This window comes from Sapajus apella, unplaced genomic scaffold (assembly GCF_009761245.1).
Source record: "Sapajus apella isolate SASKATOON/1434 unplaced genomic scaffold, GSC_monkey_1.0 scaffold6, whole genome shotgun sequence".
NCBI classification, from domain to species: Eukaryota; Metazoa; Chordata; class Mammalia; order Primates; family Cebidae; genus Sapajus; species Sapajus apella.
Window position 1 is genome coordinate 78361236 of NW_022436946.1, and position 26137 is coordinate 78387372.

Here is a 26137-nt window from a genome sequence, read left to right on the forward strand (position 1 = left end):
TCTGTTTTTTTTTTTTTTTTTTTAAGACAGAGTCTCACTCTGTCACCCAGGCTGTAGCACAGTGGCGTGATCTTGGTTCACTACATCTGCCTCCCGGGCTCAAGTGATTCTCTGCCTCTGTCTCCCGAGTAGCTGAGATTACAGGTGCCCACCATTACACCCAACTAATTTTTGTATTTTTAGTAGAGATGGGGTTTCACTACCTTGGCCAGGCTAGTCTTGATCTCCTGACCTCGTGATTCACCCACCTCGGCCTCCCAAAGTGCTGGGATTACAGGTGTGAGCCACCGTGCCTGGTCTAGTGTCTGATTTTATATGTACACAACACATTAAAAATATGTAAATAATTGTTTTGGAGTCTATAAAATATTTTAGCATAACAATTACAATAGACTAAATCAACAGTAATAACTTTAGTACTAAAATTACATGAAGCATTTTATAATTATCTTATTTAGTAAAGCAAAATAATAATTGAGAGTTCTCTAAATCAATTTTTTATTCTCTAAGTCATTTTTATTTTCACAAAAATTCTACAAAATTAATACGAGCTTATATTAAATTATCTGGTTCATTTGAAGTACCTGATAACTGAATACTATCTTGCAATTTATATTTTCTGTCCCTTTTGCACTGAGTAAGGGTCAGGTAACAATCAAAATGAATGTGTGAAAGTGGTTTCTTGTTTGGAACAAAAAAATTTCATGGTAGAATGATGGATCCTGTGATTATATGATAATACAGGCTTAATAACCTCACAAGACTCTCTATAGTCAATGCTATACAGTATTCACACTGTGAACAAATGATTTTAAGAATCCTATAATGTGCATCCCATTTTGTAATTAATATTTCATTAGCAGAAAATATGCAATATCAAATAGTTCTATTTCCAGTTCCAGCAATAATTAGATTGCATACCCATTTAATACATATTACAATAGTGTCAGTACTCATATTATCTCCAAGAAAAAAAAATTAAACAATTATCGAGTGACTCCACAATAAAACTGGCACTCCAGGATTGCTCCTGGCAGAGACTTAGTTAAGCATAAGTCCTGATTATATTTAATTTGCAAACAAAGACTTGAAGTTATTAATATCATTTTGTGCCACATACTTATGGGAACAGACATTTCCTACATTTACATTATTGAAATAAAAATCCCAAAACAGATTAATTATAAAACCAGACATGAGTCTGCATCTTTCTACTATTAAATCCAGGACTGGATGATTTTTTTTTCAGCCAAACGCCATTATGCATCACATTAAAATAATGTTATTAACATGATTTTATTTTCTTTTTAAGTTTCACTTGAATTTTATTTGTCATAAAGTTGTATAAGGTCTATAAAATTAAGGCATTCATCCACTGTTTTACATTTGTACTTGTTTAAATAGCATCATAAAAATAATTTAAGCTGTCATTAGATTGCCCCTAAAATATTTTCCTATTTAAAAGGGATTAATTCATACATTACTCAAGATTGAGAAACAATGACTAATTGTGGAAGAGATGGAGGATTTTATTTATGTTTAATTCCAAAACACAGAGCTACTTCTTAAAAAGAAAGCAGTTATTAAAGGAAAAGAAGACATAGATACTTAGCAAGAGATTTGTGAGCAAGAGAGGTGTATGTAAGAATGCAACAGGGAGACGGGAGGGGTGATGGGGCAGTGTTAAGCAGGAGGTGGTGCTTAGAGCCAGCCATCTGGCTGTCAGAAAAGTTTTCTGGGAAGGAGCCAGAGAGAGTGCAGCGAGATTTTTTTCTCACCTGCAAGGTAGATCCAGGAGACTGAAACTTTTAACTTTGTGGGGGCTCTTCCTCAAGAAAAAGAGTAGAAAAGTATGAATACAAAGTTAGACTCAAAAGTAAATTTTAATTGAGAATGAGAAAAACATTAGAAAATTTTAACAGATGCCAAATACCACAGGCAGCACAAAATCTAGAAAATAGCCTTCGTTTTGCCTCTACACTTTCAAAAATAGTGTCTTGTCCACTACCCACAAACTTCTTGGTTTGAGACATATTCCTATCATAATATGCAAATCTCTGGTCTTGCCTTTGTGTCATAGTACACATCAAATTGTAATCATAGGCAATAAGAATATTCCTGGAAGCCACTGCTACCCGTGGATGCCTAACAATAAACATGAGAGTAACTATGAGCCATATAAACACATTCCACATAACCTAAACTAAATGCATCCCTAACATTACTTAACTTGGGCTGAAGCCTCAGAATGCTTGCAGCTGTCAGGCCTCCATGTGCAAGCCTGGACACAGAAAGTCTGAAGTCCTCCCTGCCTGGGCTGATGGCCGCCCCGCCATCCCTCCCCCTTCTTCACCCCACCCTTCCCCCTTCTCCCCCACCTTCTCCCCCCACCCTTCCCCCTTCTCCTCCACCTTCTCCCCCCACCCCTCTCCCCCAACCTTGCCCCGCCCTCCTTCCTCCTGCGTTTGCCATTATTCCTGATTGCCCAGCGAAGCTTCCCCCAGGCATTAAGCTTCTCTCCCAACCCTGCATCTTAACTGTGAAAACGTGAAAACTCCTCACCCCACCCTGCCATCTTAACTGTTCTTGCTCTGTGAATATCCCTCCGCCCCACCCTACCATCTTAACTACTCTTACACTTTACCTCACCCTCCACTGTAACTGAACTTATAATAATGTTACTCCTTGCCCCTACCCCCACCATTGTGACTAATCTTACTGTATAACACCACTGCCCCCTCCCCGAACCTATAAAACCAACTGCTATCCCACCACTCTTCGCTGACACCCTTTTCAGCCTCAACCCATCTGCACCCAGGTGAAAAAACAGCCATGTTGCTCACACAAAGCCTGTTTGGGGGATCTCTTCATTCAAAGCGCAAGTTTTAACAGCAGCAACTCCAATGATACTCATCTGAGGCAAAATGTGAAAGTGAAAATGAAAAGAGACAGTGGTTGTAACAGACTGAAGTGAAAATACATTACTTACAAAAAATTTGCAAAAACATCATGTAGGTCCATGGGAACACATTGCTAGGACTTTTTTTCCACATGACTGTGGAAAACACCTGTGCAACTGAGTCATTGATGTTAGAGTTCCATTAGCATGATGGTAAATCTGCCCCTGCAGATGTGAGAGAATATGATGAGGTCTAAAGAGAACTTAAAAGAAGTATAATTACCCTAACTACACTTTGGTAATTTCTCAAGGGCATGAATATAATTTCCCTTGCTTCTAATTATATTTTTATGCCAAACTGGTGTTTCTTTGAATGTGAGTCTATGAGACTGGATTACAAGAAGCTCCAGAAACATATAAGTTACAAGGTAATTGCATAACAGTAAACAGGTGATTGATTTGGGTACCTGGTAATGGTAAAGATTGAATGGTTTTCAAGAAAGTTGTGAAAACTTGTATTTACACATCAGGAAAAAAAAATCTGGCCTGAAGAAAGATGAGTTGTAATAATCAGAAATAATGGGCCAACTCCCTATCTTTCACGAAGCTCCATCTTCCCTTCAAAATTAAGCATATTCTAGTACTGGTAAGATGTTAATTGGCCTACTGACTTAGCTAAGAAAAAGCCCTATGTGTGTGTGTGTGTGTGTGTGTGTGTGTATTTGAGTCTGCTTAAAAGATATGAAAAGGAAATTTCTTAAGTTTTCTGCTGACCAAAATGAGTGACTGAAACATAAGTCTCAGTTCATTGATGTTTATTGAGCTAGCTTGAGGGTGCACCTGGTTAAAATGCAAGTCACAGAAACATTCTGTGGCTGTATTTTCCAAAGAGATTCTTAGGAAGTTTATTATTTAAATATTTTCCTTTAAGAAAAGGGGCGGGGAGGTAGCAGTGAGACTAATGGCTACGTACTTGTGAGATTTTAGTTAGTGCCCAATAAATCTAAATTTTACATAAGATAAGGTGAACATGTGAAGAAAAAGGGAATAGAGGAAGCAGATATCTCAGGCAAGGGTAAAAGAACAATTGATCTCATCTTGTCTTTGTTCTGTACCTGGGAAGATAAGCTATCAGTGTGGAGTCTTTTGAAAGGTCTGGCTTCTGTTTAGCCCTTAGAGTAGAAAGCCTAATGGTGGTTAGCAAGGGAGGGGTTATAATGAGGCATGTTCAACCATCTATTCTGTCCTAACTGTGAATTCAGCTTCCAAGACTACTCTGGAGTCCCCTTGGCCAAGAGAGAGGTCCATTCAGTCTGCTGAGGGCTTAGAATTTTATTTTTATTTCTCACTATCAATTTTAACTACCAAATCTGCATTCCATTTCAATATGAGAAAAGGCTTCTCTGAGATGACAATCAATCTAAAAAGTATCCATGTGGACATGTTGTATTTGACCGGAGCGTAGAAAGTTATCACAAGACAAAAGTATGCCAGATTGCAGGGTCATTTATTATGTCGGCGACCACAGAGGACTCACGTCTCTCCAACCTGTGGTGCCAAAAGGAGGGTGCCATGATTTTTTATACCCGAAAAACCACCTTGGGAGTGGGGGTGAGGGGCGGGGATGGGGATGATAAGGTTTCAGACATTTCAAGGGCTAGGGGATTCTGTGATTCACCTCCTGGGTGGAGACAAGGGCGGGGGTCTCCGGACATTCCAAGGTCTAGGGGATTCTGTGATTCACCTCCTGGGTGGAGACAAGGGCGGGGGTCTCCGGACATTCCAAGGGCTAGAGGATTCTGTGATTCACCTCAGTGGTTTACAGAAGTCAAGATATACATTTGTTTACACATCACAGATTTTAGCAGTTACTGATAAGAAAAGGTGAGCAGCTTTACATAGTTTGAGGAACAAACTGGCAGTTCTATTTACAGAGGCCAAGGACAGCAGTTATTGTAAGGAGAATGGGGCAGCCATTTCAACTTATCTAAAAACAGTTTTGCATTTTATAAAATAGTTTTGCTCCGGTTCTGGCTCTAGGCCAGCACAATATCACAGACATATGTTTATGTATTGATAAAAGTAATTTTAAAAGTCAAAATTTGATATCTTATCGGTTCCAGATTGTTTTTTACTAAGTTTGTATTTATAGAAATAGCATAGGCTTTTCATTTGGTACAATTCTTAAGCTGTCTCAGCAAAAGTTATGTATATGTGATGCTAAAAAAATGAAATAAATACAGAATCAACATTACTGAAGTTATTTGGTCTATCAATATTTGATTAAATACATCACAAAGCAAAATCAAATATAACAACCCCAAATTTAAATAAACAAACCTTTCATTTCAAAATTAAATGGTAATACTAAAGACCAATAAAAATTTTAACATTGTTCCTTCTTTTTTTTCAGGGCTAAAGCTAACCAGTAGTATTTTTTATAACATCAACTTATTCATATTTTAAAAGTTAGAAACATCTTTTTAATAAGAAAGCTGTTTTTTAATATAAAGCTGAAACATTATATGCTTAGTTATTCTGCAAATAATTAGAATCTTTTTGAACTATGGATATCACTGGCCATCTTCATTTTGCACAATACAAAATGAATAGTAGACTTAAAACAAGGATGTTGGGCCTTTTCTTATTTAGAAATATCAGTTTCTCATTAACTACTCTAAAATTGAAATAGCATTGTTTTTCCACTATTGCTAGAACACAAAGTATCTGTGAAAAAAGCCTTCTTTGTCTTCACCAGGAGTCCTGTTTTCCTGGGTGCTATTCTATTTAAACAAGTCTTTCCCCTTCTGAGCGTCTTCCATTTGCTCCTCAGATACAGGTTCCACCCTTCTCCACTCTGCTCTGTGTCCCAGGAGGCTGATCATTAGGTTTGTGACAAATAGGCTCCCTTGCCTTCTGGTTTCCTGTTAAGCACATTCAAAAAGAGTAATAGAGTATTTATCACCTGGCGCCCTTCTTGGGGAACTGTAGGTTGACGACGGCTACTGGAAAGCTCTTCCCTACGTGTATAGGTCTTTCCAGATTCCAGTAAATTCTCCTTCTGAGAAAGGGAGTGTCCTTTCAGGGGTGGTAATGGTTTCCTGTTTTGACAACTCTAGGGTTAGTTTCCCTTTTTCCTGCTCACATCTCTTCAGAATCTCACCTTTTTAGATGCACTACCCCTGTTCCTTGCTTGAATCCTGACTGATTGACTCCTCCTTTTTTCTGACTATCTTATTTCTTCAGAGTTGAAGTTGTCAAAAAAACATGATCTGATAAACTTAAATTCATGTGTTAAGTGAGACAAAGCAAGAACCCTTCTTAGCAACCTGCTGCCCGCTCCCCTTGTTGAGCATGGAAATAAAGAAAATTATTGGGTTCCTTTAAGGAAATTCCAGGTACCTAGTTAGTCCTGAGAAGTAACTGAGCAACTTGATAAGCAAGAAGGCAATAGTAGTTCCAAGGGAATTAGTTTTGAGATATTTGGTTTCCTTGTAACCGCTCAATGGGTTCACCTTGCCCCCTGCCTAGGCAGAGCCAATTTATCAAGGGAGGGGAATTGCAATGGAGAAAGAGTAATTCACGCAGAGCCAGCTGTACAGGAGACTGGAGATTTATTATCACTCAAATTAGTCTCCTCAAGCATTTGAGGATCAGAGTTTTCAAGATAATTTGGTGGGTAGGGGCTTGGGAAGTGGGGAGCACTTATTGGTCAGGTTGGAGATGGAAGCATTGGGGGTTGAAGTTAGGTTTTCTTAATGTCTTCCGTTGCTGGGTGTGATGGCAGAACTGCTTGAGCCAGATTACTGGTCTGGGTGGTGTTGGCTGATCTGTTATACTGGACCAAGCATAGAAATTAACACCAAGACAAAAGTATGCCAGATTGCAGGGTCTGTATTGCTGGCGACCACAGAGGACTCACATCTCTCCAACCTGTGGCGTTGAAAGGAGGGTGCCAAGACTTTTTATACCCGAAAAACCACCTTGGGAGTGGGGGTGAGGAGCGGGGATGGGGATGAAAAGGCTTCAGACATTACGAGGGCTAATGGATACTGTAAATCATCTCCTGGGCGGAGACAACGGCTCCAGATATTCCAAGGGCCAGGGGACTTTTGTCATTCCATTTGTTACTTAAGTGGTTTACAGAAGTCAAGATAAACATTTGTTTACACATTATCTGGGGAAGGTGGAAATCACAGACCTTAGTTACTTATTACAAGTCGCGGGAGCCAAGATGGCTTGGGTTAGGACTGCTTGCCTGTCACATTAGGGCCACAGAGAGCAGTTACTGATAAGCAAAGTTTAAGCAGCTTTACATAGTGGGCATTTTTCAGAGCAAGCTAGCAGCTTTATTTACAGAAGCCAAACACAGCTTTATCCTATAAAATGTCGTTGCTCAGGTTCTGGCTCTAGGTCAGCACAATATCACAATCCATCCAGTGCAGGGTCTGCAAAATATCTCACACACTCATCTCAGATTTTACAGTAGTGATGTTATCCTCAGCAATTTGGGGAGGTTCAGACTCTTGGAGCCAGAGGCTGCATGACCCTAAACTATAACTTCTAAACTTGTAGCTAATTTGTTAGTCCTGCAAAGGCAGACCGGTCCCCAGGCAAGAAGGGGGTCTTTTCAGGAAAGGGCTATTATCAGTGTTCCTTCAGAGTCAAACCATGAACTGAATTCCTTCTAAAAATTAGTTTGGCCTATGCCCAGGAATGAATAAGAACAGTTTAAAGATTAGGAACCAGATGGAGTCAACTTAGGTCTGATTTCTGTCACTGTCATAATTTCCTGAGTTATAATTTTGCAAAGGCGGTTTTGCCCTGTAGAAACTAAAGAGATCATCAGTATATAGGCCCCTGAGTTGTTTCTTAGAAACTGGGACCCCCACCAAATGGATCCACTGACATGTAGACCTCAGATAAGAGGTAACTGAGGACTGAACTCTTGCCACCATTCTTTGCTTTAAATTTCTTCTGAGGTGTCTAGAGGACGTCATGGCCATAGGCCAGGCTTAATATTTCTTTCTTCTGATCCCAAATTCTTTTTTCTTTTTTTCTTTTTTTTTTTTTTTGAGACAGAGTCTCTCAGCTCACTGCAACCTCTACCTCCCAGGCTCAAGTGATTCTCCTGCCTCAGCCTCCTGGGTAGCTGGGACTACAGGCATGCACCACCATGCTCAGCTAACTTTTCTATTTTTAGCAGAGATGGAGTTTCTCCATGTTAGCCAGGATGGTCGTGATCTCTCGGCCTTGTGATCCACCTTTCTTGGCCTCCCAAAGGGCTAGGATTACAGGTGTGAGCCACTGTACCTGGCCCTGATCCCAAATTATTAAACAAAGCTTCTCTTCTTTAACCAATTTCAAGTCAGAAAATCTCTGAATTCAGTTATGACCTGGAAGCACCCTGCCCCACCTGACTCAGCATCCACCTTTGTAGGCCAAACCAATGTATCATCTCTATATGTTGATTTATAATTTTGCCTGTAAATTCTGCTTTTCTGAAATTTACCTCTGCCTTTAAATACCCTTGCTTGCAAGCTGTCTAGAAGGTCGAGTCTTACATCTCAGCTGCCTAATTCTCCTTGCTTGGCACCCTGCTAATAAAGGCCCTCTTTTCTCCCACTGCAAAGCAACCTCCATGTGAATATTTGGCCTTACTGCACTGAACAATGGGACCCCTGTTTGGTTTAGTAACATAAGAGTGGCCCATGCCTTTTCTATATTTCTTAGAAATGAGTTCAAATCTGAGTCACTTCTGCAGAAATCACTGTTGACCTTATCCTATTTAACTTTTTCATTATTCCATCCCTTTTAGTCAAGCCTCCTGAAAGAATATTTTACATTCATAACCTCTGCTATCCTAATTCTTCATTCCTCAATCCAGTGCAACCTGTCTGCTTCCTAACCACTCCACTGGAATTATTCTAGAAAATTCATTAATGACCCCTCACTCATGTTGCCATACTCAGTGGGCGCTTAGTAGTCCTGTCACTGCATTTGGTACTGACAGTTATTCATTAGTTTTAAAAAGTATCTTCTCTTTTTGTTTCTATGCTGTAGTCTGATTATTATTTCTAACCACTTTTTCCCATTTATTCTCTCCTTAAAGTTTGTTGGTTTTTTAGGGTTGTTTATTTAGTTGACTATTATTCTCACTTCTACCAGTTTTTCCTGGGAATTTTCTGCATTTCCATTGCTTCAGCTTTCACTTGAGTACAGATGACAAACATCTCTGTGGCAAGTCCCTTGGCTGAGTTTCCTGCCTATACATTCTATGAACTAGAGTTATCTGTGTCCCTCAGGCACCTCAAATCCAAGGTACTAAATCAAATACACTACCTTGTTTTCTTGAATCTAAAGTGACACTGACTGTAAGATGCACCATCATTTTATAAACTATTAAGAAAAAAAATACCACTTATAATGGTAAGATCCCAACAATTTAAAGATTCATCCAAACATCAGAGATGTTAAAATGTAAAGGAGAAAATTACATCTTAGAATCTAAGAAATACAGTTTATTTGTCATTCCTCACCCTTAATCTTCTCTTCTTCATATAGTCCCGATATTAATTAGTGGCATCATCATTCTCCATATCTCTCAATTCAGAATCCAGAAAGGCATCTCTAATGTTGACTTAGCTTGGCTATAATACTCAACTATTCAAATGCTATGTGTTGTTGTGAAAGTATTTTGTAGATATGATAAATATCTATAATCAATTGACTAAGCACAGTTGACCCCTGAATAATTTAGGGGTTAGTGATGCTGAATCCCCATGCAGCTGAAAATTTGCCTCTAGCTTTTGGTTTTCCAAAAACATAACTAGTAATACCCTACTGGTGACTGGAAGCCTTACCAATAATATAAATAGTTGATTAACACACATTTTGTATGTTGTATATTTTATATACTGCATTCTTAAAATAATGGAAACTAGAGAAAATAAAATGTTATTACAAAATGATGGTTGGGTGTGGTGGCTCATGCCTATAATCTCAGCACTTTGGGAGGCCAACTTGGGCACATAACCTGAGGTCAAAAGTTCTAGACCAGCCTGGCCAACATGGAGAAACCTCATCTCTACTAAAAATGCAAAAATTAGCCAGGTATGGTGGCAGGTGCCTGTAATCCCAGCTACTTGGGAGGCTGAGGCGGAAGAGTAACTTAAACCTGGGTGGCAGAGGTTGCAGTGAGCCCTAGTTTGTGCCACTGCACTCCAGCCTGGGTGACAGAGTGAGACTCTGTCTCAAAAAAAAAAAAAAAAAAAAAAAAAAAATTGGTACCAGTAGAGTGGGGCACTGCTGAAAATTTACCCCAAAATGTGGAAGTGACTTTAGAACTGGGTAACAGGCAGAGGCTGAAACACTTTGGAGGGCTCAGAAAAGGACAGGAAAATGTGGAAAAGTTTGGAACTTCATACAGACTTGTTGAATGGCTTTGCCCAAAATGCTGACAGCAATATGGACAACGAAGTCCAGGGAGAGGTGGTCTCAGATGGAAATGAGGAACTTGTTGGGAACTGGAGTAAAGGTGTCTCTTGCTATGTTTTAGCAAAGAGATTGGTGGCATTTTTCCTGGTCCTACTGATTTGTGGAACTTCAAATTTGAGAGACATGATTTAGGTTATCTGGTGGAATAAATTTCTAAGCAGCAAAGCATTCAAGAGGTGACTTGAGAGCTTGGGACATTCAGTTTCATAAGGGAAGCAGGGCATAAAAGTTTGGAAAATTTGCAGTACAATAGAAAAGGAAATCCCATTTTTTGAGGAGAAATTTAAGCTGGCTGCAGAAATTTCCATAGATAACCAGAAGCTGAATGTTAATTCCCAAAACACTAAGGAAAATGTCTCCAGGGCATGTCAGAAAACTTAATGGCAGCCCCTCCCGTTACAGGCCAGAGGCATAGGAGGAAAAACTGGTTTTGTGGGCTAAGCCCAGGGTCCATGTGCCATCTGCCCTGTAGGGACTTGTCCTGTGTCCCAGATGCTCCAGCCATGACTAAAAGGGGCTAAGGTACAGCTCTGGCAGTGGCTTCAGAGGGTGCAAGGCGCAAGCCTTGGTAGCTTCCAAGTGGTGTTGAGCCTACAGGTGCACAGAAGTCAAGAATTGAGGTTTGGGAACCTCCACCTAGATTTCAGAAGATGTATGGAAATGCTGGCATGTCGAAGCAAAAGTTTGCTGCTGGGGCGAGGCAGTCATGGAGAATCTCTGCTAATGCAGTGTGGATGGGAAATGTGGGGTCAGAGCCCCAACACCAGAGCTCTACTGGGGCACTGCATAGTGGAGCTGTGAGAAGGGTCTACAGTCCTCCAGACACCACAATGGTAGATTCACTCACAGATTGCATTGTGTGCCTGGAAAAGCCACAGACACTCAATGCCAGCCTGTCAAAGCCGCTGGGTGAAAGGCTGTACCCTGCAAAACCACACTGGCAGAGCTGCCCAAGGCCATGGGGACCCACCTCTTACATCAGAGTGACCTGTATGTGAGACATGGAGTCAAAGAAGATTATTTTGGAGCTTTCAGATTTGACTGCCCCACTGGATTTTAGACTTCCATGGGTCCTGTAGCCCCTTCATTGTGGCCGATTTCTCCCATTTGGAATGGCTGTATTTACCCAATGCCTGTAGCCCCTTGTACCTAGGAAGTAACTAATTTGCTTTTGATTTTTTAGGCTCATAGGCAGAATGAACTTGCCTTGTTTCAGATGAGATGTTGAACTGTGAACTTTTGAGTTAATGCGGAAATGAGCTAAGACTTTTGGGGACTGTTGGGAAGGCAAGATTGGTTTTGAAATGTGAGAACATGAGATTTGAGAAGGACCAGGGGAAGAATGATATGGTTTGGCTGTGTCCCCACCCAAATCGCAACTTGACTTGTATCTCCCAGAATTCTCACATGCTGTAGGAGGTACCCAGTGGGAGGTAAGTGAATCATGGTGGCTGGTCTTTCCTGTGCTAGTCTCGTGTTAATGAATAAGTCTCACAAGATCTGATGGATTTAGTAAGGCTTTCCACTTTTGCTTCTTCTTCGTTCTGTCTTGCTGCCACCATGTAAGAAGTGCCTTTTGCCCTCTGCCATGATTGTGACACCTCCCAAGCCATGTGGAACTGTAAGTCAAATTAAACCTCCTTTTCTTCCAGTCTCATGTATGTCTTTATCAGTAGCATAAAAACAAACTAATACAATATTTTTAATTTAAAATATTTTTAACAACAGGATTTAGGTATAACAGTTTACATTCCCTACTTGATATGTTTATTACATTAAAAACAATATAATAAAGATTATACAAAACAATGAAAAATATTACAGAATATATTTGGCAGCAAACGATAATGTAAAAAATGTCTCTAGTCTCTATCAATTGTTTAAAAATTTAAAGATCGATTTCAAATTATTTCACTAGGGCTACACAAATGGTTATCAAGAAATGAGTTACTGTAGCCTAATAAATTCTAATAAGACCAATTGGTTTTATAAAATGTTATGACTGTAAGTCATTAGCATATGGAACTAAATACTAAAGGTTACACTTTGAATTCAAATATAAGCTGAAAACTCTGCCTAGAAATAAAGCAAACAGAATCATGCTTTGAAAAAGAATAGATACTTGAGTCAGGAGATAAATCCTATTGTTTGAAAAAAGAGAAACTCATGCTACAAAAAAAGAGCATTTTTTTGTTAAAACTATTGAGTGTGCTATAGATCATTTTTAAGTGTCATAAATAAAAAGCAGGGGTTATAATTTCTACTCATATTGTAAACTGACTTTGACATCACCTTATGGTTGAGTTGTATATGCAAATTTATTTTCATACCTTGAAATACACAATAGGTTTAGGAATTGACAAAATAAAAAATACTTAGAGGTATTCAATGTGTCTAAATTATGAATAAATTATTTTTTTCATATGCAGAAGAAAAATCTTAAGAAAAAAATGAACATTTCTTATTAGTGTACATGGAAATGCTTGTTTTATTAGGAGAAGAAAAGTTTATAAACAGTAGCCATTGAGAGCATATAATTATAGAAACATGGATATGTAAATTTTACAATTCACATCATGATACTGTGTGCAATCTAATTTTATGTTGGTAAATTAGAAAGTTGTCTCTGTGTCCACAAATAAAAAACACCCAGATATTAACATTTCAGTGATATTCTTCCTGGCATTTTTTTTTTTTTTCTATTCAGTGAAATAAATAAACAAGGTTTTTTTTTTTTTGAGATTGAATCTCACTCTGTTGCCCAGGCTGGAGTGCAGTGGCGTGATCTCGGCTCACTACAATGTCTGTCTCTGGATTTAAGAGATTCTTGTGCCTCAGCCTCCCGAGTAGGTGGAACTACAGGCATGAGCCACCACGCCTGGCTAATTTTTGTATTTTTAGTAGATACTGGGTTTCACCCTGTTGGCTAGGCTGGTCTTGAACTCCTGACCTCAGGTGATCCACCTGCCTCGGCCTCCCAAAGTTCTGGGATTACAGGCCTGAGCCAGAAGTAGGTTTTTGAATATACTTTATATGTTGGGTCTCAAAAACAGCCATTTTGATTTTGAATAACAAAATATAGACCATAAATATTTTATTTTTCATAGATTGGCTCTTGTGCAAAACTTTTGACTTCCTACAGGATTATATGTAAATGAGCAACTAGCAGAACCAAATGGGTCTCTCAACCATTTGTTCCCGTGGCCTTATAAAAACAAAAACCTTATCACAAAAGAAGAAATGTCTTAGGGTTGTGATGGCCGGTTTAGTTAGATGACATGGAAGGATCAGGAGGGAGAAGGAGATCATGTAGCATTGGGAAGAAAAGGCAGGTGTACTCAAACTTCCTCAGCACCACATTAATGTTTACCCTGGATCATTGCTAAATCCTTTTGACAGAAGACCAAGTATAGGCACTACATAGCACACAATAGAAAGCTAAATTCTAAATCAACACATTATGGATCATGACAGACTTGCACAAAGTCACTAGGATCTGAGGCCAGTAATGCTTAACTGTAGCTCGACTGAAGAAATTAAAATCCCTAAGGAAGGAATTTGTCAATCAGAAGGAGCATTATTGGTTAGCAATGGAAGCACAGAAAAAAATGACAGCTGGGAGGAGAAATTTTAAGGCTTTCCAAGAGTTTTACTTGGACCTGGATAGTTCAATGTTTGCAGGTAACAAATTTTAAAAATTTGGTATATAATAATCAGCTATGTTTTAAAAACATCAACATGTTAACATCCAATGGTACAACACACATAGTTATTTGGATGCATAGCTAAACTGTGGTCTAAATACATTAAAAAATTTCAAATTACAAATTGTATCCACTAGTTTAGTCCCTATTATGCAGTTAGCTTGACTCCACTTTCAGGAACTAAATTGTGAAGTTATTTCTACAGGCCTCTTTTAGATTTTAGACCCTGAAGTAGGCTTGAGTCATCCACCCTTCTAAACTACAGTTCAAGCCCTAGTTAAGTCTCTATGTCCTACTTCTTGGTTTTGGGAAGAGAACAGTTTATTTCCTGATCCTTTTTATCTTGTTTCTTTTTTTTCTTTTTCTTTTCTTTTTTTTTTTTTTCTTTTGAGATGGAGTCTTGCTCTGTCACTGGGCTGGAGTGCAGTGGCATGATCTTGGCCCACTGCAACCTCCACCTCCCAGGTTCAAGAGATTTTCCTGCTTAAGCCGCTCAAGTACTTGGGACTATAGGCGTGTGCCACCATGTCTGGCTAATTTTTTGTTTTTTTAATAGAGACAGGGTTTCACCATGTTTGGATGGTCTCGATCTCCCGACCTCAGGTGATCCGCCTGCCTCAGCCTCTCAGAGTGCTGGGATTATAGGTATGAGCCACCGCACTCAGCATTCTTTTATGTCTTATTGAAATAAATTTTTCCTCCAGGCTGTTCTTCTTTTCTGTTAATACTTTCTGTATTCTTTTTGTTCTTTCTACCAATTCCTACATAAGATTATTTTTTATAAATTTTGTTTCCCAGTTTATGCCTCTTGATCATAATTCTATCTTTGGTTCTCTAAAAGCACCTCATAAAGGGAATGAGACAACACTCTTATACCTCCAGGTCCTCAAACCCACCACCAATCCACCAGTTCCAGGAGGGGTACTCATTGAATGCCATGGAGGGTAAAGATTAGGGGAGGATTGTCCTTACTTCATGAACTCTTTTCTTAATAGTTTTGGCATCTATGTTCATGGTAGTTTTATTGTTTTGGTTCTATCTTTGCCTGGTTTAGTCTTGAAAATGACCTTTCTGTAGGTCGTCATTGCCTGGTCTGGTTCCCCTCCTTGGGGCCGCTCCCATATACACCTCCCTCAGCAGAGGGTGTTGCATCTCTCAGTATCTCTCCACAGGAATAAGCACACAAATAGGGTGATTCTCAGGGGCAATCCACCAAAGCATTCCGTGAGTTCAGTGTGTGTGTGTGTATGTGTGTGTGTGTGTGTGCGTGTTTCAAGGACTATGAGGAGGGGCTGGTCCATACCCTTTCCACACCAAGATACTGGGAATTTCTGTGTGCCAGCCACTCGCAGCAGTTACAAGAGGCAGGGCCTCTCCCAAAATTCAGGTCACACCCTCCTTTCAACTTTATGGGTAATTCTTTTCTGTGTCTTCCCTCAGCTGGCTCTAGAAGAGGGGAACCATTCAATAGCTGAGGGATAGAGGAATGAGGGCAGAAATAGTTGCTCTTTCATAAACTTTGCTTTTCTTCACAGGCCATTAGCTCTCTTAATATTGCCAAGGGATCTAGGTTTTGACAGAAGTTTTTCTGGAATGTTCTATGGCAGACACACCTGACAGCAATAACTTAACTTGAGCATACTCTGAGAAAGACTTTATGGTCTGAGAAGAATGTGTGTTCACAGTTCCAAGCTACAGAGTCCAGAAGTGGCCAATCCAAAGATTTATTCCTCATTCATGAGGAATATCTGAACTTCTGGCCCATTGTGTGAACACAGGCCATATAGGGGATTAAAGCCTTTTGTTTTGGGTTAAATGAAGGTTGCCAGGTGGTTGTTAGCGGGAGAGTGCTAAGTGAAAATGCTGTATAAACTGCATGCTTTTCACAAATGGTAGTGTTTCTTCTCTATGTTCTTCTTATATGTAAGTTCCTCAATTCAATAACCCCTATGTCTTCCTGGCTCTAGGTCTCTTCTTTGGCCTCTTGAACATAGTGCCACTCCTACTGAAGTCAACAGGGGTCTGGCATGACAGATACCTTCTCTTAATAAACCTCTTGGGGTTGACTAGTTTTTTATGACCATTTCTTTGAACTTAAAATGGAACAGAGTCCCCAGAAATTCTGGTATGTTTCCATGAGTTGCTGGGTGAGGGATTAAGTACATTCTACAGTAACTACAGTTGAACAGGAAAGAGCTATTAGTTTTCTACATTCTCACTGAACACATCAGAATGTGCATACAAAAAGCCCCGGAAGCTCTCAAAGAGAAGTATTTTAGGGTAGGAAAGATTGTGAAAATTTGTAAGAACCATTTTTATTTCTAAATTATTCATGGTTGAAATATTTGTAAATAAGCATTTATTCCCTTTGTAATTATACAAAACAAATAAAAATATTATTTTTAAAAAACTCTGGTCTGATTCAGAGCTTTTTAGATTAAAAAACATCATTCAAGAGAATGTGTTCAGTCCTTGCTGGTCTGATCTATATGTTAAATGACTAGACTTAAGAATAAAGACAAGGTTGATATGCATGCTGCTACCTACCCAAAATGACTTTTTCTTCTCCCTCTACTCATTTTGCTGATGCAAATTACTATTCCCTTGTAACCGGTAGCTCTTATCAGCAACACAGAAATATAAGGCTTTCTGACCTAAAAGTCAAGCAACTGCCCAATATAACTTTGGTAGTCAGAGGCAACCAGTTTATTAAATGGACTTAATTCAATAAAGGGCACATCAAATGTTAAAAATATTTAGTCCAGATTCAGTAAAAGCTCCAATTTCATATATAATTTAAAGGAGTAGGGAAGATTTTTTAATCATAATAATTTATTTGACCCAATGTATCCAAAATATTATCATTTTAATATGTGATCAATATATAATTGTTTATGAAGTATATCTTTTGGTACTAAATTTTGGCAATTCTGTCTATGTTTTAAGTTTTCAGCATATGTTAGTTCAGAGCAACCTATTCCATGCGCTCAGTAGCCCCACGTGGCCAGTGGCCGCCACACTTAGTGCAGCTGTGAGGGCTCTGACTCCCTTGAGCTAAGGAAGGTGAAGGGCCTGAAACACTCTTTTCTGCCAGAAGTGAGGGAACAGCCTCTGCCTCCCAACATCTCTCCTCAGGCCCAAGGGTAAGAGATTTTGCCCCTAGAAAGCAGGGGCTGCAAGAAGAAAGTGTCCACAGGTACCACTGCTGCCCACCTGATGCCCATCTTCCATCCAGAGATCAGACAGTAAACAAAGGATAATAAGGGCCTTCTAAAAGGAAACTCAGTGTCTTCAGATCTGTATACAGCCTTGACCTCCAAAGTGTAGATATGGAGGAAATACATTAAAGGCGAAATTCTTACCTTGCTATTTGCTATTTGGCTGGCCCCAATGGTCAGGCCGTGACTGTTTCCTCCTATGGTGTGGAGGACTATGTAATTTAAGCACCAATCACATGCACACATCTGCATGCATTTCTGTATAACTCACCACTATCTTACAAGAGATCCAACTTTAAGTAAGGAGCAATAAAATCTGCACCTGTAGGGTGCCTTCTATTTGCAGGTAACTAGTAATCAACCTGTCATTGAATCCTGCCATCCCATTCACACTGGGTATATATTAGTTTGCTATTGTGTAACAAACCATGCAAGACTTATTAGCTCAAGGTGGAGCTGCTCAGCCATTTGGCCAGGGCTCAGCTGGGACATTCTTCTGGGCTCAGGTGGGTTCTTTCAGGCATATGTGGCCAGCTGCTGGTTGACTAGGCAGCTCTGGTTCTGGGTGTGGGTTGGCTGTCAACTGGAGCACTTTGGCTCTCCTCCCCATGGTATCTCATCCTCCAGCAGGCTAACATGAGCTTGCGGTCATGGAGATGGGAGGGTTTGCCAGTAATGGGACATTTCAGGAAATTTTTACTTTCCTGAAAATCCTTAGGGGAGTATTTTTCCTTTCAGCTCCAGCACCCTCTCTCTCACTGGGTCCTGATTCTGGGATCCCTTTCTCACCTCCAGGTGGGCAGGAGACCTGGATTCCGTCCCCAGAGAAAATGGAGGCCTCAGGGCTTCCACGGAGGAGGGCCGGATTTTTATATTTACTTGTCTGCATTCTAATTTTGAATTCTCTCTTATATGCATAATTCAAAAGGGATTCAAGAATTTATTCTATAACTCTTAGACCACTCAGGCAAATAAAATTTCTACAAATGTATTAGCAAGAGAAGGTTCATGAACAGATTTATTTAATGAGAACTGTTGCTGATCTGTGGAATTCCATCCTTAACTCCAAAGAGTGGTGTGTTTGTGGGTGGAGTGGAGGAGTGGGTGGGTTGTAGTGGGGTGTTACCTTCTAACCTTTAGCCTAGTAAAGGAGGCCTCAAGGGAGCTACTTGGAGAATTTGAAATATGGCCCCTGAAATTGAGAGAGGGCTAGTGTCTGACCCAGTAGAGAGAACTACAGTGAACTGTGGGGTCAGGGGCTGACTTTCTTGGGTATAATCAAGAAGGGCTGATTCCTTTGATTGTAAAACTAGTAGAATGGAGCTACATTGGGATTGGCCTGTGTTCCCAAAGTTGTTAGTGCAGGATATGTATCATCATTCCTACAGAGGGGATTTAGACTATTTGAAGAAAGGGAACGAACTGGCTTGGAGTTTTCTTAGACCTCTCCTCCAATTTAAGTGAGTTTCTAGAAGAAAGTCACAAGACCTCAGAAGGAAAAGGCATAATTAAGTGTACCTCAGTATGCTGTAGGACTTGTGGAGGAGATAAGTGATTACCTGTTAGAGGACTTGTGGAGGAGATAAGTGATTACCTGTTAGAGGCCCAAGTCCCTGAAAGTTTGTGTCTTTCCACAGTCAGACTTTTTTATTGATGCTCTTTCAATTGTAAAAGCCATGAGCTGTATAAAGGTCCGAAGGAGGTAATTTTCCTTAGTACTACCCATTCATTTGGTAGTCAGAGCCAAGGACACAAAGCTCCAGCCACTCCACAAGTCAGTCAATATTGCAAACCATATATAGTAGTATACTTAATCAACACATAAATATTATAGGCTAAAGATTCCAAACCAAAATAACATTTAACATCAAGAGAAGGGTTAGGAAAATGGGGTTAATGAACCAGTCTAAGGAGAGCAACATGGACAGAGTGTCCTGGGCTGATCAGGACGGATATCAACACTTTGCAAGGAAGAGTTTTTGATTTGAGCAGAGCCTTTGGTGGCAGATGCTGGATGCTGATCATGAGTGACAGCAAGACAGTGTTTGTTAAGATGGCTATCTCGAGCTGGTGAAGTTCTACTCTTTTTATAGCCTCAGAGTCCTCTGGTGATGGCTGAAAGTAAAGATTGTGCCTGGTTATGTCCTTATCTGGTTGGGTGGAGTCTCTATTGATTAGGTGAACATTTGGTCCCTTTTGGCATGATTCCTTTTGAAATGTAAATGGGGTCTTTTTCTAAGATGTAGTTATTTATGTCAAGGGTGCTCTATACAACCTGCAATAGAGCTATCAACCTGGAAGCGCTATCTCTACCCACTTTAAGGAAACTATGACAGAAGTCCCCAGGGATATGAATTATTAAGGGAGAAAGAGTGAAATTCAAACATTTGCAGGTCTAGAGGGCTTAAAGCCAGCTTATGATGGTACCAGTTCAAATTAAAACTGTATTCTCCCCCGTTCTCTTCTTCCCTTATTCTGCCTGGGCAGGAAGGACCATCCCACTTTTTCTCTACAGCAGGCTGCTAGCCGGAAGTAGATTCTAGATAGAAGATAACTCAACAACACATACTAAATTAGAAAAAGACGATGGTGTTCATTCTCACAGAGTTGTATCTTGACTACATTACAAGCCATGCTTAAATCAGTGGTGAAACAAGCACCCACACTCCCCGTGGACTCAGGTTAAGCCATCCCAGGAATTTCCTCCTTCACTTCACTTCGGGCCTATGGCAGTGTGTTTTGTTGGCTGATGCATACACCTTTACCTACAAAGCTATCATAGATATTCACAGGCAAGCATACATCTAAGTAGAAAGGCTATAACATCATGTGATAAGTTCGTGTCCAGCCAACCAATTATCCCAGCTGGGCACCAGTGCCAGTAAATTAGAGTCGTTCAGGTAGCTAGTCAACTTTTATGCAGAGTCAGCCATTCTTGCAACCTGGTGAGGAGTTCTGCTAATTACACATATTCCACCTACACAAGGGTCTTGGATCTCCAGGGCCACCTAGCCCACCTGTTGTGGAGTTCCTTTGCTTTTCCAGTCTATCAGCTTAGGCTGAGTCAAATATTCCTAAAAGGTTGCCCTGCTATGATCCCACACCCTGCTCTGCCCGCCTCCCACATCTCTGCCCGCGCGGGCAGCTTGATGACGTCACTGCGTTCGGACGCGCCCCGCCCCTGAGCAGTCCTCGCTGCCCCGCACCGCCCAGCTCGCCGCCAGGGGACGCCAGTGGGTAGAGTGTCTCCTTGGCAACCACTTGCTCCTCCCCCTTCGCCCCTTTAACCTTTAGGGTGCGCGAGTGCAGAGTCACTCACGCTGTCTCCCCTTTCCCCCTCCCTGACCCTACCCCTGGCGTTCAGTTCGGTCTGGACCGGAAGCGAAGATGGCGGCTGCTGCCGCGGCCTCGGCAGAGCTGGTGATCGGCTGGTGCATTTTCGGCCTCTTACTACTGGTAGGGGAGGCGCTTGGAGTTTTCCCAATGTTTGCACTGGCGGAGGGAGGAAGGGGCCGGCCCTACAGTTGGCCTCTCCGGGCCCCGGAGACCCTCTTCGCTCCGCCCGCTTTTAGCTTGGACTGTGGAAGGCTCCTCAGTGTTGGCTGCTAGGGCTGGCGGCTGGGGCAGGAGGGTGCTGATTTCCGGACGCTTTTGCTTTCTTTTCACTGATGACGTCTAAGGTTTCAGGGTCCTTTTTGGAAGCTCTTGCCCTCATCCCTGACTTGGGCAATGGGGCCGGTGGGGTTTGGGGGCGAAAGAGACTCTCGGGGTTGAGAAGCATGTAGTGGCCTTTCGTCCCCTGTAAAACAGTGGCATAAGGTGTGGGGCGGCAGCGCTGGATCTTTGCAAGTTAAGTAAGCGCTGGCGTTGTTTACTTGTCGACTTCTCTGTATGTTTTTCCCCAATGTTCCCTACGCTTGGGGCCAGTGAGTCTCCAACCTTCTGTGTCCATTGTGTGATTCTGCCTTGATGACGTGAGTTGCTCGTTCTGACTTCCAGGTGTCACATTCTCTTCCAATCTTTTTTTGATGGGAGTAGATGCCTGTGGAGGGCAGAGCTGTAGCCCTTTTTATCACCAGTATCGGTGTATATACTACTACCTATCTGACCTCAGGTGTTTTCTTTTCCAATGATCTTATTTCTGTACATGTAGTGAGCAAAATGTAGACTGAAATGGCCCAAAGTGGCCTGGCTATTACTTCTCTATTAATATTAAAACCCTTTGGTTTATTTTATTTGGGAGTTCGATTTATTTCCTTTCATAACCTCTCTACCTTCTCAAATCTTCTTTTCTCGTCCTCCGAGCCTGTTGTTACTTTGTGTTCCAATGTATTTTGACCTTTTTGCATTGCAAAACAAAACCTCCAGTTCTGGAAATCAGGCTTGTTTGGTTTTACTTTAATTGTCAGATTCCAGTAGGTATCTGGTACCTACGTAGTATGTTCTAGTAAATTTTTGCAGTAGAGACAAAAAAAAAAAAAAAAAAAGAAGAAGAAAGGAAAAAAGGATGGTGTGTGAAAATTTAAGAAATGGATTCTCTTATTACTGCCATCACTGTCACAGATTAAAAACACTGCCTTTACCTTGGCTTTTCCAGTCTATCTAATTCCGTTTGTTTAGAAGAAAATAAATAAGCATATAACGTGTCAAAGTTAAGGGAGACTATCTTGGCAGCTATTAATAAACATTGAAGGTACAGAAGTGGTTGTGTGGTGTGAATTGTAAGGATGTAAATGAAACAAAAAATGGCTTTAAAGAGGGTCTGGAGATAGGTAGGAAAACTGAAATTCTTGAAACATGTATTTTATGTACTGAAATCCAAAGTATGACTGTAAATAAAATAGAACTTAAGAGAAAAGACAAAAATATTGGAAGACAATGAGAGATGTGTTAGCGTTTGGACCAATGAAAAAAAGGAAGCCATTTAAGTTGGCAATATTACAGCAAGAACTATTAAAATCAGAAGGTAATTAGGAGTTTGACACTTGCATGTTGGCATAGAAAAAAGCGTTAGGAAGAAGGCTTCTTGTTTAAATTTCTGCAAATCTCTTTAAATCCTGGTTTATTAGAAGAAAGACTGGTTTCTTACGTTGGCTTCTACATTCAGTCTTTTGGGGTATGTTATTTTAGTCGAAGTGTGAAGAAAATACAGCTGCAGTGATAGGTAGTCAGCAACAGAGGAGTATTTTTCAGGTAATTGTGGTGGATGTTCTTTGATACTACACCAAAGCTCAACAGGTGGAATCTTCTTAAAGGTCAGTTGCAAGATGGAACTTGAAACCCTATCAATGAGCTTTTCATTCATTGTCACATTAAAATAATCCATTAGCCCATCTTGCACTCTGGATGGATCTTTTACCCGTCGTGCATCGTTTTATAACATGAAGCTTTGGTCATTTAGAAAATATTGTTTACTGGGTTATGCACATCTTTTAAATATGGATACATTTCATTACACAATTTCAAAATATCATATTTCATTTCTGATCTTGTCAGAAATGTCTCTGAAAATTCTGAGTATTGAAGGGTTGTCAAGCTCATAGTGGTGGATAGAAGTCTTTCAAAGTCCAATTTTCATTTGGAAGTTTGCCTCTTATCAATGGTATCAAATACTGTCAGTTTGTCTTTAAGTGATAAGCTCCCTTTGTTCATTTGACAAAATCTGCCAAATAGCGAAGTCTGAATAACCATAGTTCGGCAGTTGTTCTTTCAAATAAAAATGATGTTGCTTGAAGACTGGTTGGTTTGGCTTTTAATTCTAAACTTTTCCAGGAGATGGCTGTCACATCTTGCTATGCAGCAGAAATACTTTATGTATGCATGCTTCATATTTTACCTCACAAACTATTAAAAAGAGTCAAGGATTGAAGTTCAGTAAAATTAATTTATACTTCTTTGTGAAGCATAGTCTTAATTTGTACTTTTTTGAGCTTGTGGTGAATAATACAATGACTCCTGGTGCAGTGTGGTGCCACTGTCTTGATTCCTGCTAACGCACCAGTAGCTTTACCTACCATGGCTATGAACCATGAGTGCAAATGTCAGCACGGTGAAAAAGGCAAATAGCATCTTAGTAATTATTATGAGAAGAGTTTTCAACTTCTGAATATCCAGAAAGGATTCTGGGGACTACCAGGGCCCAGGGATTTCACACTTGGAGAACTTTGGCCAATCATCTATTAAAGAATCAGGACATGGGCAGGGTGTGGTGACTCACACCTGTAATCCCAGCACTTTGGGAGGCTGAGGCAGGTGGATCAGTTGAGCTCAGGAGTTCAAGACCAGCCTGGGCAACATGGCAAAACCCTGTCTCTACTAAAAATACAAAGAATTAGCCAGGCGTGGTGGCAAATGCCTTTGGTCCCAGCTACTCAAAGGCTGAGGTGAGAGGATTGCTTGAGCCCGGGAGGCGGTTCCCAAAAGTGGTTGCAGCGAGCTCTGATAACGCAACTGCATTGCAGCCTGGGCAACAGAAACCCTGTCTCAAAAAAAGAAAAAGAATCAGGACATGAATGTTGCCTACTTTTGTGATCTTGGGCAAAAAAAATGGACTTCAGTTTCTTCACACATAAGAAATTGTTAGATTTGGTCCCCCATACCTGTAATCTAATTGTCTGTCTTTACTGTATCAAGTCTAAACTATTCTATCTAGTTCCAGTGTCCTCTGTAATTTGACCCACACCACCTTTAAATTGTGTTTGTCATTACAATAGGAGACTCTTCATTTTTGTAAAGTGAATTTATTCTTGTTCCTTAAAATGTGGGCATCACCTGGGAACTTGTTAGAAATACCAAATATATGACCCCATGCCTACTACATTCCTAAACAGAATCTGCAGTTTAACAAGATCCCAGACAGTATATCATCTATTCTGATTAGTTTAATAAAGATTCATCTCTACTCATTTCTTCTTCTGCTCCAGTGGCTCTCAACCTTGGCCTTTCATGAGAACCACTTGGGGAGTTTTTAAAATCTCAGTGTTAAGACCAATTATTTTGAATCTCTTGGGAGAAGCTGAGGGGAGTATTTAAAACTTTTCCTTATAATTGTTAACAAAGTTATATATTTGTTTCTTTTATCAAATGCTCTAATAGCAACTACCACTATTTGTTAAGCAGTTACTGTGGCCAGCCACTGTGCTAAACTATTTATATCTCATTTAATTTTTATAATCTGTTATGAAAGAAGTATTCTTTTAGATGAGAATACTTGGTTTTATTTTACCAGTAATGATTGACAATATAAACAAAAAGCTCTTGAAGGTTATCTGTTTTAAAACCATTGTAAAGGGATCCTGAGTGCAAAAAGTTTGGGAGACTCAGGCTTAACTCTTCCTCCTGGTTGCCCTTTCCCAGCTTGTCTGACTGATGTTGGCAAAATCCTTTGTTTGTAGTAATACTTACAAAATGCAGGTTTTCTTTCATTCTTGAAATCCAATAAAAAATTAATTGGAACACTTTGTGTCAAGTACTACTAAGGATAGAAAGATAAGGCTCAGTTTCCAAAGACTTCAAAATAAATTGGGGGAATGTTAAAAATATTTATGAATTCCTTTAAAAACAAGCCCATTTAAATTTAATGTAAAGTAACATTTTATGAAAAATAACTGTTTCCCAAAAATCAAGAATTTGAGCCTAGATTTTGTTTGTTCTAAAGTCTTAACTCCCTTCTCAATTTTTTTCCTGCTATTCTGTCACCAGTTGAAAGGCCAGCAGTATGAAGGAATGACAAGCAGCAACTTGGATGGGTTTTAAATGCACTGTGCCAAATGACACTAGCCAGACTGAAAAGACAACATACTGTATGAAGGCATTATGACATTCTGGAAAAGGCAGAAACTATACGGACAGAGAATATATAGCAGTTGTCAGGGTGATACTGGAGGGATGAGGGAGATCTCCAAATATAGGTGGGATCTCAACCCCAGAGGAAGTAAAAAAAATAGTGAAAGTATGGAGATTTATTAAAGGGGAAAGTACCACTCAAGAAAGGTAAGTGTGGGCATCCTTAAGAGAGAGACACACACAATGGGGTTTGCAGTTTCTACCTTTATGGGTTTCTTTAATCAAGGGATATAATCATGAAAATTCCTAGAAAAAGATAGAGGTTTCTTGAAATTGTGGTGCTACCCATTTTTACATCAAATATGAGTGGTCTTGGAACTACCATAGTGCTGGTAGGTGTGTGATTGAGCACGTTAATGAGCATATAACGAGGTCCTAGGTGAAACCTGGGTCAGATCCATTGTCATGTTAGGTCCAGTGGGTCTCAACCAGCTTGGTCCACATCCTGGTTTTTCAGGGTCTTATTAGCCCATAGTCTCTAGTCATGTAAAACTGCTGCCTGGAATTTTTTTAACCCTTGTGACCATCCTGCATTATTCCTGTCTTAAGGGCTGGAGGCAGAGAGAGGGATTAACTAAAAGGGACAAAGGAATTTTCTGAGATAATGGAATTGTTCTTGTGTCTTGCTTGTGGTAGAATAATTTGGAAGCTGCAAAACTAGTTTGGTAGTTTTATTAGTTTCAGTTAGGCCTCTAAACTATAGGATGCTCAGAAAGAAAATAACAGATGAATCTGTTGAAAAGTGAAAGGACAAAACAGGGCTTTTAAAAGTACAGAGCTCTTACAGTGGTTCTCAAGATAGGCTCAAATTGAAATCCTCAGGCATTTAAAGTACTGATGCCAGGAGGCGCCTTATTCTCCTCCATTGATAGAATTGATTGGGGAATGTAGGGAAGGTATAAGGGTACTTAAAGGTTACCCAGGTGATTCTGACTCACTGTGGAGGCTGAAATAACTTAGTCTCTGTCTGCAAC

General features: G+C 40.1%; 1 protein-coding gene and 1 long non-coding RNA gene across 6 annotated transcripts in view; both read left to right on the top strand.

The window, feature by feature from the left end:
- LOC116549773 overlaps positions 1-18240 on the top strand; it is a 69245-nt gene extending 51005 nt beyond the window's left edge. Inside the window, exon 4 of the long non-coding RNA XR_004268054.1 lies at positions 18057-18240. This is a non-coding gene — a long non-coding RNA (uncharacterized LOC116549773). The remainder of the gene's footprint in view (positions 1-18056) is intronic.
- Positions 18241-20454: 2214 nt separating this feature from the next.
- Positions 20455-26137, top strand: part of LMBRD1 (LMBR1 domain containing 1) — a 131974-nt gene continuing 126291 nt past the window's right edge. For 3 of the 5 annotated variants that reach the window (XR_004268055.1, XM_032275608.1, XM_032275607.1), the window contains exon 1: positions 20455-20774. Coding sequence is in view for 1 of the 5 variants with exons in the window: in XM_032275607.1 (XP_032131498.1) it covers positions 20706-20774 (69 nt within the window). In the remaining 4 variants the exon portion in view is untranslated. Of the gene's footprint in view, positions 20775-20856; positions 21173-26137 lie in introns of those variants that run through there. The other 2 variants (XM_032275609.1, XM_032275611.1) reach the window with 2 other exon arrangements.